Source organism: Dreissena polymorpha, chromosome 10 (assembly GCF_020536995.1).
Source record: "Dreissena polymorpha isolate Duluth1 chromosome 10, UMN_Dpol_1.0, whole genome shotgun sequence".
In the NCBI taxonomy this organism is placed as follows: domain Eukaryota; kingdom Metazoa; phylum Mollusca; class Bivalvia; order Myida; family Dreissenidae; genus Dreissena; species Dreissena polymorpha.
Window position 1 is genome coordinate 18,329,313 of NC_068364.1, and position 17,852 is coordinate 18,347,164.

The following is a 17,852-nucleotide window of genomic DNA, read 5'->3' on the forward strand; positions in this document are numbered from 1 at the left end:
TTTATTGATTCATTAACTTATCTATTTATTCTTTCGTTCACGTATTCACTAATTCGTTTGGTATATATTCATTATTTTATAAATTTGTATAGGTTTTTTATTTGTTTTATGTGTTCGCAAATATACTATTTCAATAAAAGTACAAATCGAAATATGGGTTAACTTAACTTATATTGTTAAGCGCAGTTAGATTTTCCGAGATATGCTTACATTTTATTTCTTTTAATACGTGTCACCCATTTTTAAAATATGGTCTTACAACTTTCTTTCCTTTGTCATGAAGCGTAAATATCACTAAGTTGTTTTGTATCGCATTGCCTTGTCATAATGCTCGCTATTCTAAATTATGTTTATCGTCGCATAATAAAAGCATTATGGTTAAGATTTATTTTCGACTCTGATATTAATTTGATGAATTATTACACACAACTTAAGTTATAATGCCTATTTAATTTAAATAAGATGTTCATTTTATGAGGAACACACACTTTGCAGCCCGTCGAAAACTGGATTGAGACCGGATCATTCATTAATAAAATAAACGCTTAAACGTTAATTTCAAAAAGTGTTCTTTCTCCAATTTCTACGCATGCTTGCATTGTGGTAAGGACAGCGAGGTATAAATGACACGCAGCTGTCTACCACAGCATAAGAATTTCTTAATTGGGTTCATTTGGATAAATGATATGTAACTGTTCGCATATATAATGCATGTACCAATGGTAAGACTACCTTAGCAGGTAACATGAACTTAAATAAACCTATTTAGTCATAACAATGTTTTTTGGTCTCGATTACAAAGATTGAATATTGGTATGTCCTTACAGCTGAGTGAATTACTTGCAACTCTAATCTTTGTCAGATCGGGCAGCAATATACTGATAAAATGTTACGCTATTTAAATCGATTTATCCCAAAAATGATTTTCGCTTAAAATTAAGTATGGTGCGCACATGTGAAAATATATTATTTTTGTGTCGACATATAGAGGTGTTGGAGTTAATATATAAGTTCTGAATGAGGAGAGCTATACCAGAGAAATATACTGATTGTAAAGATATCATCTTAACCGATACCATGTTTAAAACAGCGGATCGCATTACTGTGATAATAACCAACAGCCATATATGCGATTGTGCAGATATATTTGATGCAATTTTGTAGTGAAATGTAATTAACCTGAACGCAAAAGCTAGGTGTTGAACTTTATACTATAACTTATAGACACTGATCAATAAAATGTGTCAACATCGCTATTGTACACACCACTATAATACTATAAAATGCGAAAATACTCAATCATTATCAATTAAGAACCGCCTTCACTCCATCACAAAGACAACGAATTTATTTGCCATATCGTATCTCTAAACCGATTCATGAATCTCTATTTAATCAACAGAAAATACCTCAGTTCGAAAAATGAATTTTAAATAAACATATCTATAACGTACACATAATTTAGCATCCGGTTTGCTTAATTTTAATGCGCGTTCTTATAACGAAAAAGCTATTGTGTTTTACCTTTATCTGCGACAATAGAAGTGGTTCTTTTGTCATATTGACACCTGTATCATTGTTTCACGTTTAACTTTAAACATGAAAATTGTACGCTGCTTGTTTTGACGGTCTTCACACAACTAAGCTCAAAACACAACTCGTTTTGCATTGTTCAATACTTGCAATCAGTTTATTGGCAACATACATCCACGAATAATACATTTTAGTAATATATAACAATCAAGTATATACTTAGAATAACATGACAGTACAACTTTGATCTATACATTTAATAACACAGTACAACGATAATTTGTATACATCACTTCTATTCTTGATCCTTAAATGGTTTTTTAAAGGCCATGGTAAAAACCAGAGATAAAACTTCATCAGAAATCATCCGATGCCCAATGTAAAATAACTCTGGAAAGTTGTACCCGAAAACAACCAATATTAACATGTTACTCTGGACATTGTGTAACTCAAACATAACGGGTCATTTTAGCTAACTTATTAATGCGTTTCAAATTTAAAAAAGTAAAAGCTTACTGATCGAAATCTAGAATAGAACTGACCATGAAAACCCCGTGCACATTTCCGCCTATGTCCGCCTGAGTGACCATCACTCGCGTGACAACAATACGCATGAACGAACCGCACATATACCTGTTTTGTGAAGTGCGTTATGTTTAGACATACGTTCTGTGTTATACTCCGTAACGCACTTAACTGAAAATTCTAACTGCTTATGATGGGATTTCGAGCTAGATTTGTTTTCGATAATTACTTGCAGCGTGGATGTGAAAGTGTATTAGCGCATATTCTACTTTTTCAGGGAATACCAACTAACCATAATGGTGTACACAATGTAAACTATAACATCAGGGGATTGCAATGACATTGTTCTTGAAATAAATTGTTCATTCGCAGAAACAATTGATTAAGTTAATGAGTCTGCGAAATCGACAAAAGTATTAGCAAGAACTTGATTTGCTGAACAGTTATATTTAAATCTCTAACCAAACAGAACGTACACTTTGTGTTATATGAGATTGTATGCATTGGAATTTGCAATATTACAACAAATTGATTATATTTTAAAAAGGGATTTTCCACAGAATCCCTTTTAAAATGGTCATTTTAAAGGAAATTTCTTTTAAAAAAACCCACATTTTTCTCACTTTTTATAAGAAATTAAAAAAAATTTACGCTGACAGTACAACCCATCTTACATTCAGACAGGAAAATTGAACTGAAACTTAAATGTTATGCTGGCGGTACAACCTCCCAAAGGTTCAAAATAAAAACTGAATATTCTTTGAAAATGTTACGCCGGCAGTACAAACTCCCTAAGGTTCATAATCACATAGACAGATAATTGTTTGAAAATGTTACGCCGGCGGTACCAACTTCCAGCAAGGTATAATCACACAGTAAAAATCACACTGAAAAAAAGGAAGATAAACCACTTTTAAATGTTCAAGTTCTTAGGTTCATAATCACAACAGATAATTCTTTGAAAATGTTACGCTGGCGGTACAAACTCTCAGAGGATCATAATCAAAATGTTACGCCGGCGGTACAAACTCCCTAAGGTACCAATAGTAAAAATCACACAAACCACTTTTAAATGTTTAAGTTCTTAATTTAATAGTAAATTATACAAGTAATGTAAGTACAGAACACACACAATGATATAACCCTTAAAATGTAACTGAAAATGTTACGCTGGCGGTACAACCTCATAAATGTTCATAATCACAACAGATAATTCTTTGAAAATGTTACGCTGGCGGTACTAACTCTCAAAATGTTCATAATCACAACAGATAATTCTTTGAAAATGTTACGCTGGCGGTACAAACTCTCAAAAAGTACACAATGACAGATAATTGTTTAAAAATGTTACGCCGGCGGTACAAACTTCCAAAAATGCATAATCACACAGAAAAAATCACACTGAAAAAAAGGAAGATAAACCACTTTTAAATGTTTAAGTTCTTAGGTTCATAATCACAACAGATAATTCTTTGAAAATGTTACGCTGGCGGTACAAACTCTCAGAGGATCATAATAACAACAGATAATTCTTGAAAATGTTACGCCGGCGGTACAAACTCCCTAAGGTACCAATAGTAAAAATCGCACAAACCACTTTTAAATGTTTAAGTTCTTAATTTAATAGTAAATTATACAAGTAATGTAAATACAGAACACACAAAATGATATAACCCTTAAAATTTAACTGAAAATGTTACGCTGGCGGTACAACCTCCCAAAGGTTCATAATCACAACAGATAATTCTTTGAAAATGTTACGCTGGCGGTACAAACTCTCAGAGGATCATAAACACAATGACAGATAATTGTTTAAAAATGTTACGCCGGCGGTACAAACTTCCAGAAATGCATAATCACACAGAAAAAATCACACTGAAAAAAAGGAAGGTAAACCACTTTTAAATGTATAAGTTCTTAAATTATTAGCAAATTATAAAACAAGTCATAACAAGGGCTGTTTGTAAAACATGCATGCCCCCCATATGGGCTCTCCGTTGTAGTGACAGCCATTGTGTGAATATGTTTTTTGTAACTGTGACCTTGACCTTTGACCTAGTGACCTGAAAATCAATAGGGGTCATTTGCAAGTCATGATCAATGTACTTATGAAGTTTCATGATCCTAGCCATAAGCGTTCTTGATTTATCATCCGGACACCATTTTACTATTTCGGGTCACCGTGAAATTGACCTTTGACCTAGTGGCCTGAGAATCAGTAGGGGTCATCTGCGAGTCATGATCAATCTACCTATCAAGTTTCATGTTCCTAGGAATAAGCGTTCTTCAGTTATCATCCAAAAAACATTTTACTATTTCGGGTCACCGTGAACTTGACCTTTGACCAAGTGACCACAAAATCGAACGGGGTCATCTGCGAGTCATGATCAGTGCACCTATGAAGTTTCATGATCCTAGGCATAAGCCTTCTTGAGTTATCATCCGGAAACCATTTTACTATTTCGTGTCACCATGACCTTGACCTTTGACCTCAAAATCAATAGGGGTCATCTGCAAGTCATGATCAATGTACCTATGAAGTTTCATGATCGTAGCCATTAGCGTTCTTGAGTTATCATCCGGAAACCATTTTACTATTTCAGGTCCCCGTGACCTTGACCTTTGATATAGTGACCTGAAAATCAATAAGGGTCAACTGCGAGTCATGATCAATCTACCTATCAAGTTTCATGATCCTAGGCATAAGCGTTATTGAGTTATCATACGGAAACCATTTTCCTATTTCGGGTCACCGTGACCTTGACCTTTGACCTAGTGACCTGAAAATCAATAGGGGTCATCTGCCAGCCATTATCAATCTACCTACGAAGTTTCAATGTTCCTAGGCATAAGCGTTCTTGAGTTATCATCCGGAAACCATTTTACTATTTCGGGTCACTGTGACCTTGACCTATGACCTAGTGACCTGCATATTAATAGGGGTCATCTGCGAGTTATGATCAATCTACATATCAAGTTTCATGATCCTAGGCCTAAGCGTTCTTGAGTTACCATACGGAAACCATTTTACTATTTCAGGTCACCGTGATCTTGACCTTTGATCTAGTGACCTCAAAATCAATGGGGGTCATCTGCGAGTCATGATCAATGTACCTATGAAGTTTCATGATCATAGGCCCAAGCGTTCTTGAGTTATCATCCGGAAACCACCTGATGGACAAACCGACCGACAGACCGACATGTGCAAAGCAATATACCCCCTCTTCTTCGAAGGGGGGCATAGTAAATACAGAACACACAAAATGTTGTGTAAATTTTCAATCAGTGAAATTTTCAAAATAAAAAACAATACCAGTATACTAATATGTACTCAATCCACCAGTCAGCAGGTCAGAAAATATATATTAAATAGTGGGAATGATTCCATATTATTTATGTCACACTTAAATTAGTTCTCAAAATATACTAGTATTAAAAAATGCTAAACATTTTTTTTTAACATGTGAAGTCATTATGAAAAATTAAATATTTAAATAAAACAATCTTTACCGCTATTACATGTATAACCATTCAAAGTTCTTTAACAGGTGCAATTGCTGCAATTTGTATTTTCATTACTAAACAATTCTGTCACAATTTTAGTATGTATTGTAAGGGCAGAACTTTATTGTTTCTCTGAAATACTCAAACATCATATAGGACATACAAAATAAAACATTGGTAATCACAAATTAACAAAATCAATTTTAATTAAGCATATTAAAATGAAGACAAGTTCATACAAAGCATTTCTAAACCGAAATCGAAAAAATGTTAGAATAATGCACATGAACACATTCACAGTTACAATGGCTTACAAAGGCTGACTGAATACGAATTGTTCACCATTAGAACTTATTTTCTGTCTAGTTTCCCAAAAGATCTCAGGTTATTTTAAGATATTAAATTGATTGCAACAGTAAGAAACGTGAAATCTCTTTAATTAACTTTTGTTTATATAGCGAAAGAAATTCAAAAATAGTTTTATTTAAAATAATCTCATAAACCATTCTAACATATAAACTGTTATATACAAGTCCCATATTCTACTGACCGAAATGACATAAGAAGAATATGACCACCACCACTGAACAAAACCAATAATGAAAAAAGCATATACCTAAGTGAAAAGACAAGTTCTCATCAAGCATTTCAAAATGGAATTCAAACATTCTTTGGATAATGCACATAAACAAAAGTGCAGTAAAGAGAATCAAATTGTTGATTAGGGAATATTCAATTCCAACATTAAACTGAAGAAAAAGATATTGAATAATGCTTACACTTGAAATATGATCATCAGTGTGATGTAAAATTCATGTTGTTTTTTTTTACTTCAAAAAAAGGGCAATCATTTGCATGATTTGATAAAAAAAAATGAAGCTATCAGTCTCACAATTTGATAAAAATTATCTATGCATTTTTTTATAAAACAGAAATTTCACACCATAAAATTTAAGTTAATTCCATAACTTGACAGGGAAATGTCTTAGTATGAGAAACCTGACTTCAATCATTCAGAAAAATAACATGAAGTGCCTTAATATGTACTCTGGTTGCATATATTGATAACAACATTTATTTTAAGTTCATGACATTTTTAGTCTTGAGAAAATAGGTATAGCTTCTAGATGTGGCAATAGGATGACCTTACATCTGTCCCACCTCTCTCACCCATGAGGACCTCACTCTACTAACTCCATCAGAGTACTGGACTGAACACTCTCCTGAATAAAAGACATCTTGAAATGTAAGAATTTGAATGCTGTTATACAGCCAGGCGATATGATAATCATATGGTTATTAATTATGTCTTTTAAATTATAGCATTAGTACTCATAGCAATTGATACTGCAGAGTTAAATGTACAATGTTTTGCTGGAAAACTATAGTTTGGTACTCACAATGCGATATATAAAGAAACTGCATAAATATACCATTCATGTTTTCATAGCCAGAAATAACCAATATGATTGTCAATTTGAAATATCAAACACAGTTGTTGTGTGATGTGAAATGTCTTTGCATGTTTAAATTGTCACTTACATAATTGAAGGGTGTCTGACAGACAAATCCCTGCTATAGGTTCAATGAGTGAACGGGAAAAAATTGCCAAAACAAGATGGACTACAGCAATTCATGAATATCTGTTTAAGTTGAAATGGTACAATTCACTGCTTATGAATAAATTGTACAGCAATATGGATAAGTAACATAAAATCTACACAAAATAATAACTCTCTTTAATTAATTTCAATCGCCAACCCTCACGATATGAGTGGCAGTTCTTGATGATAATCATTCTGTATTTTTATGTTTAATGAATGAGAAATGAATAAGGAGTTGCACAACAAAAAAGTGTGACAGACATTACTGCAATACCAAACGCCTGTGGTGGGGTATAATAAAGCAGTTAGTTATTAATAAAGTTATGTAATATATATATATATATTTCACTATGATTCTAAAAGTGTACCTTTCAAGCAAGGTGTTTTTAAAACTAACAGTCACTTTACTAGTTGAAAATATGCATGCTGTCAGCTTTTGACAAACAGACAAGAACAGAAAAAAGGGTTTATATGTTGAGTTTCACAATATAAACAAGATTATCATTGCATGCAATGCACAATTCCCCTACTGGTCAAAATACCATTACAAAATTGTCAGCAACATTGTCAGTGTTGTTTTGATATATCCTATAGTTCCCTCTGGGCATACCGGTAGGGAACTTACAACTGATAATTTATTCACAGTAATTAAAGCTTAATTTTGTACATGGTCAGTATCATATGGGATTTTGTTCATCTCACTTGAAAATTGTACATTATTCGTAAAATATTTTATTATGTTTAAAATTACCGTTAGCATATTTTCGGATCAATTTGGCCGGCAACCATTCCTCTCGTCCGTCTTCAAATCTCCAGAATGCTTCAATTTCTTTGTCCTTTGATGAATTTTCCTTGGACTTCGAGCAATCTGTTTTCAGATAGAATAAAAGACCCTGAACTGAATTGATGAACTACCAACCATGAGCCATCTGCAGACAGTGTCATCCACTTGTCCGAGTGTTGGGTAGAGAAGAGGAAATCATTAGTAATAGTATTACGGTTAACTGTCCATGTAAAGTAAATGTTACCAGTGACACTCCAACACTCAATGTTCAAAATGGGGCACACATTTAGCAAAATAATATCAAGGTTTATCTGCCATTGATATATATGTTCACTTTGTGACAATAAACAAGAATACTTGACTATGACCAAATATCTATTTCCATTTTTTATAGAAATTGTCCTCAACAATAAACATAATGAAATTTACAACATGAAAATGGGCCATAATTATGAGAACAGGTTATAAAACTAAAACTTTAACCCATTCTCCCAAGTGTGTTCTTATCTTTATGAGCCCAGCTCAAGTTTTAGGGCCCATGGCTACTGGACTCTCGCTAATTCATAGCCCTAATGATTCAATTTAGGCTTATTTGCCCTTGAGAACTGAGATGCATTTTTAATTGGTAAACATGAATACCTAAGTTGAACCAAATGTCTTTGACAGTCTCTGAGAAATGGACCATACAAAATGATCATCTTGATAGTACAACTATTCATGGTTTTATTTGGGACAGGTGACAAGTTGAGCAGACCACCGTGTCGTCATCATTTTAGCACATTTTTTAAAATTATACCCAAATTATGTATTTCAATGGGTGAATAAACAGTAAACGGTAGATAAATTGTGAAAACTGTTGTTTATGTCTAAATCTTAGGATAATTGTGGGAAAGAATACTTCTATTAGCATTAACTTGACAATTGAATAACCAGAAAAATTTAATAGAAATATATTACAGAACATGTAAAAACAAGTGCTGTTTGTAAAACACGCATGCTCTCCAAATGGGCAGTTCATTGTAGTGGCAGCCAGGCCATTGTGACCTTTAACTTTGACCTAGTGACCTGAAAATCAATACCGGTCATCTGCCAGTCATGATCAATGTACCAATGAAGTTTCATGATCAAGGCCTAAGCATTCTTGAGTTATCATCCCGAACCACTGTGACCTTGACCTAGTGACCTGAAAACAATAGGGGTCCTCTGCCAGATGGACCGACAAACCGAACAACAAACAGACCGACTGACATGTGCAAAACAATATTCCCCCTCTTCTCCGAAGGGGTGCATAAAAATATTTATTACATATAAATCAGGATAACTCACTTTTGATCAAGTGTCAATGTATGTCAACTTATATCTGATCAACTGTCACTGGTGTCTCAAACAGGGTCTTAATGAGGTTATTTGGTACTTGAAGCCTGGACATTTGTGTCTATGCCTAATAACTAAAACTGCATATTCAGGTTTAAAAACATTGAAATATTAGGCAAATTAATGGGGTTGGCATAAGAAGATGTGTGTTCACTCAAAGTGGTCTTAAACCAGTTTTTGTGAATTATTCTAAACTCTGTAAGTCAAGAAATAGTTATCATTTATAAAAAAGATCCATTCATTAAGTGTTCAAGAATATTATAAGAAATATATGCACTTACGCTCTGTCAGTTGACGCCTCAATTCTGAGTTTTCCGTTTCCAGTTTGGAACATTTGTCCTTCATCATTTGAAGCTCATCAACTACCTTGCTGTACTTATCCTAGAAGTACAAGTTAATATATTGATCTATGAGCAGACCCTTTTTCTGCCGATTTTAATAGTAGTTTCATGTTCCCCCCCAAAAAAAAATTCTGAATTTTTTTTTTTTTTGCCATGCAAAAAAACTTTTTTTATTCTCACAAGGAAAACTGAAGCACAACTTCCCAATTTCACAGGTAATGTTCTCAAAATGCTTTTTCAGGCTATTTAAAAGATCAAATACTTTTTCATTTTAACATCATTTACCTGATTTCCAATCAAACACAAGGCCTTTCTTAATACTTGCATTATTTATTTATTTAATTGCTCATGTTTCTGTTACACAAAAAAGGAAATTAATTAACTTACAAGGAGTCCCTCAGAAGTGTTTGAACATTCCTCATTGGCATCATCTTCCAGGTCAGTTTGCTTTCTTTTTTTTGTAAGTGGTCTGGATCCCAAAAATTCCTTTCTAAAAAATAATCAAAAATTAACTTCAAATATATACAACACCAACATGTTTTACATTGTCTGTGGCTTCAGGGCTTTTTTTCTTTCTTTGGGACCCACGGTAAAATGGCCCTTTCCCCTCGGATTTTTTTCCCCTCAGCAGGCAAATTTTCCCCCAGACTTGATTTTTTCCCTTAAATTTTTATTTTTTTTAAACTTTAAATTCATAAGTTAACCTGATCCAGTGTAGAAATTAAAACATATTGCATAATTAAATTATCTGTTGCCTTGAATTTGTTATAAAAACAGCAAAATATGTTAAATTGATTATTTAAGACTTTCCTTATTTCCGCCAAAATCCGGTGTTTTGCGTGATTTTTTCCCCAAATTCAGCATTTCGCACGATTATTTTTCCCCTCAAAAAAGGCCAGGCCCTTTCCCCAAAGTAAGATAAAAACCCCTGGGCTTTAAAATGTCCCGCGACACAGGTGCCTCAACATGCTTGTGAAATTATAAAAATGAAAACAGAGCAAATATAACAACCCCTTTTTTAAAAGGTACATAAAGGACATACAGAGAAAATACTTATTAAAACACTGTTTGGGGTTAACCAATCAAGCAATGTAAGAAAAAACTTACATACACAGTACATAGTACTGTAAAAGCGTTTGAGCACCTGTCCCAAATTAGAATTAGTAGTATTCATAACTCGCACAAAAAAAAATCATTATTTATAATTCTACCATGGCAACTTCTTTGCTATTGACATATTAGGAAGTTTTGTGGTTGATTCTGCAACAAAACACTTACGGCTTTGAATGCTTTGAAAGTAGGTTTATAAATAACCCAACATTTTATTTAAATTGTAATGGCATATTCATGTATATATTTAATCCGCTGAAATGGAGGATGGGGGCTTATATAAAAGTTCTCATTTATTACCTTGAAATACAGGTTAATTATAAATACAAACCGGTAAGTATTTAAATAATCAACAATGAATTGTTCTTAATTTGGGTTACACAAACAGTGTGTTGTTCTGTTGTTGCAATCAAGCCACTCATGCAGCACCGTAAGGGTTTAATGTCTTTGCATCATTACTGCAATAACTAATGCCTACCAGTCTATTATTTCTTTAAAAAAATTAATATTCACATTTACAATCTTTCCTATAATAATTCAAATAAGATGATACCCTTCAGCTAAAGACATTGAGTTTAAATAAAATGCAGTAAATTTGGTTGATTTTTGACAAAGCCACTGTCAAATTATTTGATATTGTGCCTACTAATGACAGAGTAGCTCTCTAGACAAGCATTGTCCGGATTAACAGCACAAAAACATCAAACAATCATTGTGACAAATATGTCAAGATCACACAAGGCAGGTCTGACAAAATTATGCCTGAAAATCATCAATTGATAAATAAATAAGCTTGTTCCCATGACACCACTCCCACTTGCGTTATAAGAAATACAATGAAAATTTTAAAGTCTGTTACAGTTTTGTAAATTCACAATTAATTCTTACATTTTGTTGTTATATTCAGCTAATCCTTTGCTTCGCAGAATGTTCAGACACGACTCAATATCCTCGGTTGATTGAATTTTCAAGAGTGGTCTGAAGAATTTTTCAGTGATCTTCACTGAATCACCCGAAACTTCCTCCACAATGGCCCAAACTCTCTGTTCAAGCCGAGCCATCTTCATATGCAGTCCATACGAATTCTGGAATCTTCTGATGTCCTGTAAATCATGAATAATGATAACCATTCAGTATACAAAACTATAAATAATAACGCTTTGCATAATCACCTTAGAGGACTGTCCAATGTAAAATATTGGATATATTTTTTTTATAAACAACTGGTAGCAAGATGAGTTGCAGATAATTGGTCAGTAACCACATTTTAACTAACTCTTTTGACCTGTTAATTCTTTCAACAGTGAACAATGCCCATTATATTACTCCAAATATTGTACACAATTGGATAGCAGAAAAGTCAAATTTGAACAAGAGTGCCAAACTGTCACAAGATACGCCCGTTTGTAGGTTTTGGTCACCATGCTCAATGCTTGAAATGCAGTAAGTGACCTCTAGACCTATTTATTGACCCGGCATGACCCTTTTTTGAACTTTACCTAGATATCATTTAGATGCAACATCTGACTAAATTTGATGAAGATCAGATGAAAACTACTTCAATTAGAGAGCGGACACCATACACATGAAATGCACTATGTGACCTTGTGACCTCATTTTTGACCCAGCATGACCCATATCCGAACTTGACTTGCATATCATCTAGACACAACTTCTGACTAAATTTGGTGAAGATCAGATGAAATCTACTTCAATTAGAGAGCGGACATCATGCTTAATCCTTGAAATGCACTAAGTGACCCGGTGACCTATTTTTTGACCCGACATGACCCATATTCGAACTTGACCTAGATATTGTCTAGACACAACTTCTGACCAAGTTTGGTGAAGATCGGATGAAAACTATTTCAATTAGAGAGCGGACACTGCTGTGGATGCCGCCCGCCAAGGGTTAAACTATTATAAAGTCTCTCAACGTGCTTGCTTTAAACATAGGATTGGTATTGCTTTTTGCAGACAATTTTAATGTGCACCAACTATGTTAAGATTATAATATTGTCAATGCCTACATAAGTACTTTTCATCAAAATGGTGTTTATTTATATTTATTAAATGTCAAATCATTCAACAGTCATTCATAAGTTAGCAGGTAGTCAAATGCCAATCCAACTGATGCCTCTGTTCATTGATTCAAATCTAAATAATTCAAAGAAAAACTGTTTAAAAGTGTCTTGGTCAAACCATACTATATAAGCATGAGAATGCACATTTCAGACCCTTCCATTATATAAGTGTAACTATACCTTCACATGAAAGATGGAAGACAGAGTTTCTTTCCAAGCCTTCATATCCGTTGGTGACATGTGCATTGATGGGCGAACTTGTCTCATAAGCCTCACCTTGTCAATGAAGCTTAGAGGCTTTTGCTTCTCCTGCAAGCAAACATTGTGCTGCCAACCCACCGTCAAGGCTGTGCATGTTGACAGGGCTGAATAAATATTCATTTTGACTGTGGTTATAGTTGCGAGACCACGCCTTAGAAGACCCTGAAGGGCTTCCCTTGTGTGATTCCCTCCAAGGGTCTCAACCTGTCCGGCACCTGCAATTCCATGATATCATTGTAAGTTGACAAAATGCAATGTACTAGTTTAACAGAATAAGATCACCAAGCAGCATTTAGAATAAAAAAAAATCATTATTTCACCGGTCTCTAATAGTTAAATACTGTCTTAAATCTGCTCATCATAAGTATATCTCTATTTTTATATTTAACCCTCTATAACGCTCAAAATCAACAAAAATTAGTAAAGTATTTTGTAAAACCAAAACAATCAGTGTTCCTTTAAGCAATAGCCAAAATTCAACTCTAGATGTGGTATAATTACATAGATCTTTGAAGAAACAAAATGCTTGTTCTTATTTATTTGTGACACAATTTATTCCTTTTTTATTTTACTGCAAATAGATCTATTCATAGGAAACAGAAACACTTAAATGGTACCCTGTTAGTGTTTATGTGCGTATGAATAATACATATTGTTGTGGGAAATGAAGATGGCATTATATATGCAAAATAATAATAAAAACGAGCATCTATTTTACCAGACCACATCTGGCATTGAAAATTCGGCAATTGTCTAAAGTAAAAATGAACACTATGTTTCGTTGTTTATTATACGTTATTTTACGAAATATTATACAAAATGTTCGTTCATTTTCAGTAGTAATGGGACTGTAAGTCCATGGAAGTTACTAATCTACTCTTCAATTTTGATAAATAAAGGGGGAAAAAATCTGGAAGTACCAAGGCTATCCCAACATAATTGTATGTGCACTATTGCAGTATATCACATATCATTACTATAAATAGTAACAAAATGACTTCGCGACAGGGCCGTTATTCATCTCTAGCGGGCCAATATAAATTATATCAGCCCGCTGAGCCGGGCTGATTTTTCATATCAGAAAAGAATGGAATCGCGCGACTTTTACTGAACAAAATGGCGTCCAGATTCAGCCTTAGCCAACAGTGATCAATAAAATCGAGATTCAACAAAGCTGTTATGTCGACGGCGGGCCGATTATAGACGTCCAGCCCAGCTCTGTCGTGTGCTATTGTCTAAATAATACACATTTATTTTAAGTTTCGTAAAATTACATCCAATATTTAAACAGAAACAGCTCTGGACACAAAAAAAAAGGTTTTCAAAATTTATTGATTATATTGATTAAAGTCACAGAAGGGGGCATAACGCTGAAGTTATCAGGACAATCTTTACAAACTTTACACATGCAAAACTGCAGTACAATGTATGATGATAGACATTGATTTAAAAGCTTAAGGAAATTGGATGCAATATTATAGTTATTGAAATATCAGCTCTGGACGGCAAAAAGTTGACAAAAATAGATAAGTTTCAGTAAAATTATGGGGCATAACTCTGGAATTACAAGGTAAATCCCAAAACACATCTGATGAAAGACAAAGACTTGTCACAATAACTCACACTGTGAACTTTGTACTGTGGTGAGCTAAATATATAAAATAGTGCTCTAATATATACCTTTCATCTTTAATTTCGACGGGTCACAATCGTCAGGGACCATTCCCACCAGTATTGTAAGTTGTTGAAAAACTCCACTTTGAAAAGAGTCCATTAAAAACTTCACGTGTTCAAGGTCCAGCAGTCTTGATGCTCTTTTTGGCGAAGGTGGGATGAGATTTTCAATATGGACATCAAATATTCCTAAAAAAATGTTGATGAACAGTAAATTCAAACAAGACATTCATGATTGCATTGTCACTTGCCTGTAGTGGTGCAACATTTAATTGATTTATCGATAAATCATGATCTTAATTCCTCAGATAACAATGCATCTATAGCAAACTCATCTATTTATCACTGGCAGTTTGCTAGACATTTATTTTTAAGTATCATGAAATTCCATACAAAAGTTACTGAGAACAGCTAAGAAAAGTGTGACAGACCCCAGTTCAGACAGTCAGAATAATGGACGGAATGAAAATACCAAACAATATCATTATCACAAGCTCACTCCAACATTATATATGTTATATACATTAATTGTTCTTACCCAAAAACATCTTTTGTGCTTCATTCTCATAAGTGTCTGAAACAAAGTAGTACTTGTTAGTGTTACTTATTGTTTTTCAGCAAATTGTCATTGTTCATTGCCTAACAAGTTGAAATATAAATTACAAGTAAACACAGCATTGTCGAGATTTCAGAAACTTGATCTTACAAACTTTTCAATAGCCAGATTATGTATGGTAGAGACAGAAGCTAGTGTTATTTTTCCTTCTATGGACAGATACGGTAAACGGACTTGTTCCAAATGACCTATGGACCCGTTCCCAAAATGAACCAGACCCCTCCCAATTTCAAAAAAAACTGCAACAAAATCGAGTAAACAATTCCCCGAAATCGCCAACTTGACGTATTTCGAGACTGTTTCAACTTGCTGCCCATTTTACTTCTCAATCATTGACTGGTTTAAACATTTAACGTTAAATTTGCACATTAAATACGTGTATGCTATGGCAATATATAAACCCGTCTGAATTTTCTGACGCTTTCGACAATATTCGCCATGAGTCGCAATATATAAGAGAACAAAATTTAAAAGCCTAGATAAGTCAAAAGCAACTTGCTTAGCGCTTTTTGCTTCGTAAAAAGTTAAGCGTCTGTTTAGTCCACCTTTTCCCCTCAGTACACTGCAAAAAATTTGTCGAAGATGACAGTAGTCTAGTGATGAGGCTATGAAGCCTGGGGGTGTCTGGACTCTCATCAGCCCAGAAAGATGCCAGCTTGATATATTTAAAGCAAATAAAGCAGAGAACTATGTCTGTAACAATCTGTGTTTTGGTCGAATGTTGTTTGTGCAAGACTGTGAATAAAAGTTTATGTAGCTTTCCTGTGTTAATAAAAGCTGCCAAAAGTTAAACAAGTTAAACAAAGTAAAAAAAAAACATTCTTCAATTGTTACAATTCACAACTTGATTTTACCCAATTTGGTGATTTCAGGGCGCGAAAATTTCCGAATGGCAACGGACATGTTCCCAATTGGGTGAAAAAAATAACTTGATTCACAAAATTATCTTTCTGCCCAATTAAGGAAGCTCTGATTGAGTGTATAAATCCCAATAGTTATTTAATTGCAGTAAATACGGGTCTTAATAGATCAATTTCTTTTAAACAACGGTGATTTTTGGGCTGAACTGATTTGGTAATCAGATTTTCTTTGATTAAAAGAAATTAAAAAAAATCTAGTGCTACAATGCAAAATCTATATTATTACTGGTACCTTTCGTAGAAGAATCCTGTGCCTTTATCAACGTCTCAACTCCATCATCCAAAGAAAGCTCTGGCACATCAGTTAAAGACTCTGTTTAACAAACTATAGAATGAATACCCATTCACTTTACGCCCCCTCACACCATTCATGCATTTTTGTTTATTTCGCTCGCTAGTTTTATTTTTTGAGGACAAATATTCAATTTTTTTGTATCTTTATGGAGCAGACAAAATATTTTTTAAATGCAACTGTGTGGGGTTTTTTGCATACATTTATGTGCTTGAAAAATCCAGCACAACATTATGGATGGTATGAATACAAACTGTTAAAATAAAGCAATTTTGAAGCACACTTCTTTATAAATTTAAAACTATCTGCAATGACACATGTGGTCAAATCATGGGTCACCATTAAACATATGCTTTATTCTTGCAAAAAAAACATTAAGTTCATTTAGCAGTTCCTTTGTTTGTAAATTGAAAAATTATAAAAATAAATAATTCAGTGTAAATAAAAGAATTCAGGCTTTGTTCAGCTGATTTTATAGCCACTATTAGCAATATTATCAATAGCAAAACTCATTTTTTCCCAAATCCCCCACACAAAATATCCCAATAGGTTGATTTGAAAAAGTTTAGAAAATATGAGACTTCCAGTGTATATAAAGGACTTACATGTTGAAATTACCAATAAAATCATTTATCAAAAACAATTTATCCATCAATTCATTTAGTTTTACTAATATTTTCCCAATTTGGGGTAAATTGACACTGGAATTATCAATTTTAAAGGGTAAAGAACATGTTTCCAAAGTTGCTAAAAAAAGCCCTGAAATTATAAAGCATACCAGTGAAGGAATCATCACTACTTGGCATATTGTCCTCTGAATCTGATGTTGTTGACTGAACTGCAATAAAAACATTTTATTGTAAACTACAGAGCCAGATATTGTGATTTTATCATATTTTGTGAAGGAGTTCATTTAAAATTGAGTTGTTTAAGTCTGAACAACTGAACCTGTACACGGACACTCACTGCATATAAAATAACTGAAAAATGGAACTTCATTTGGTTGGAATATTTTTTAATATGATTCCCACATTTTTCCAATTGTTTTTGATAAACAACTAAGAACATATATTTTCAACGAGGTATGTGTCTTTCAGAATCAACCAACAACAGTTGACAAGTTTTTTTTTCCTTCTTTGTGACCCGCCGAAAATTGGCCCTTTCCCCTCCAATTTCGTAAACAAGCCTTATTTCACAATTTTCTCAAATTCAAGGGGAGTTAATTCTGGA

The 17,852-nt window shown here is 33.6% G+C and overlaps 1 protein-coding gene and 1 long non-coding RNA gene across 2 annotated transcripts; both read right to left on the minus strand.

Annotated features, from left to right (window-relative positions):
* Nucleotides 1–3,124: 3,124 nt before the first annotated feature.
* LOC127848314 (uncharacterized) lies at nt 3,125–9,705 on the minus strand. Its single transcript, XR_008034450.1, has 3 exons — nt 9,606–9,705; nt 7,918–8,034; nt 3,125–6,785 (listed from the first exon to the last, which is right to left on the minus strand). It is a non-coding gene; the product is annotated as an uncharacterized LOC127848314 (long non-coding RNA).
* Nucleotides 9,706–9,843: 138 nt separating this feature from the next.
* Nucleotides 9,844–17,466, minus strand: LOC127848360 (uncharacterized). The gene is made up of 7 exons (XM_052380782.1): nt 17,401–17,466; nt 16,563–16,643; nt 15,333–15,368; nt 14,801–14,983; nt 13,040–13,335; nt 11,664–11,878; nt 9,844–10,155 (listed from the first exon to the last, which is right to left on the minus strand). Exons 1-7 carry the CDS (start codon nt 17,426–17,428, stop codon nt 10,044–10,046), a joined length of 951 nt encoding a protein of 316 aa, XP_052236742.1. The 5' UTR covers nt 17,429–17,466; the 3' UTR covers nt 9,844–10,043.
* Between the last annotated feature and the right edge of the window lie 386 nt (nt 17,467–17,852).

What these genes read in the sequence shown, in the direction of transcription:
- LOC127848360 (XM_052380782.1), bottom strand. Translation starts at nt 17,428, where the DNA reads ATGCCAAGTAGTGATGATTCCTTCACTG. An exon ending in AGCACAAAAGATGTTTTTGG is followed by an intron (nt 14,984 to 15,332) that starts GTAAGAACAATT and finishes ACATTTTTTTAG; the next exon opens with GAATATTTGATGTCCATATT. An exon ending in GTCGAAATTAAAGATGAAAG is followed by an intron (nt 13,336 to 14,800) that starts GTATATATTAGA and finishes ATGGAATTGCAG; the next exon opens with GTGCCGGACAGGTTGAGACC.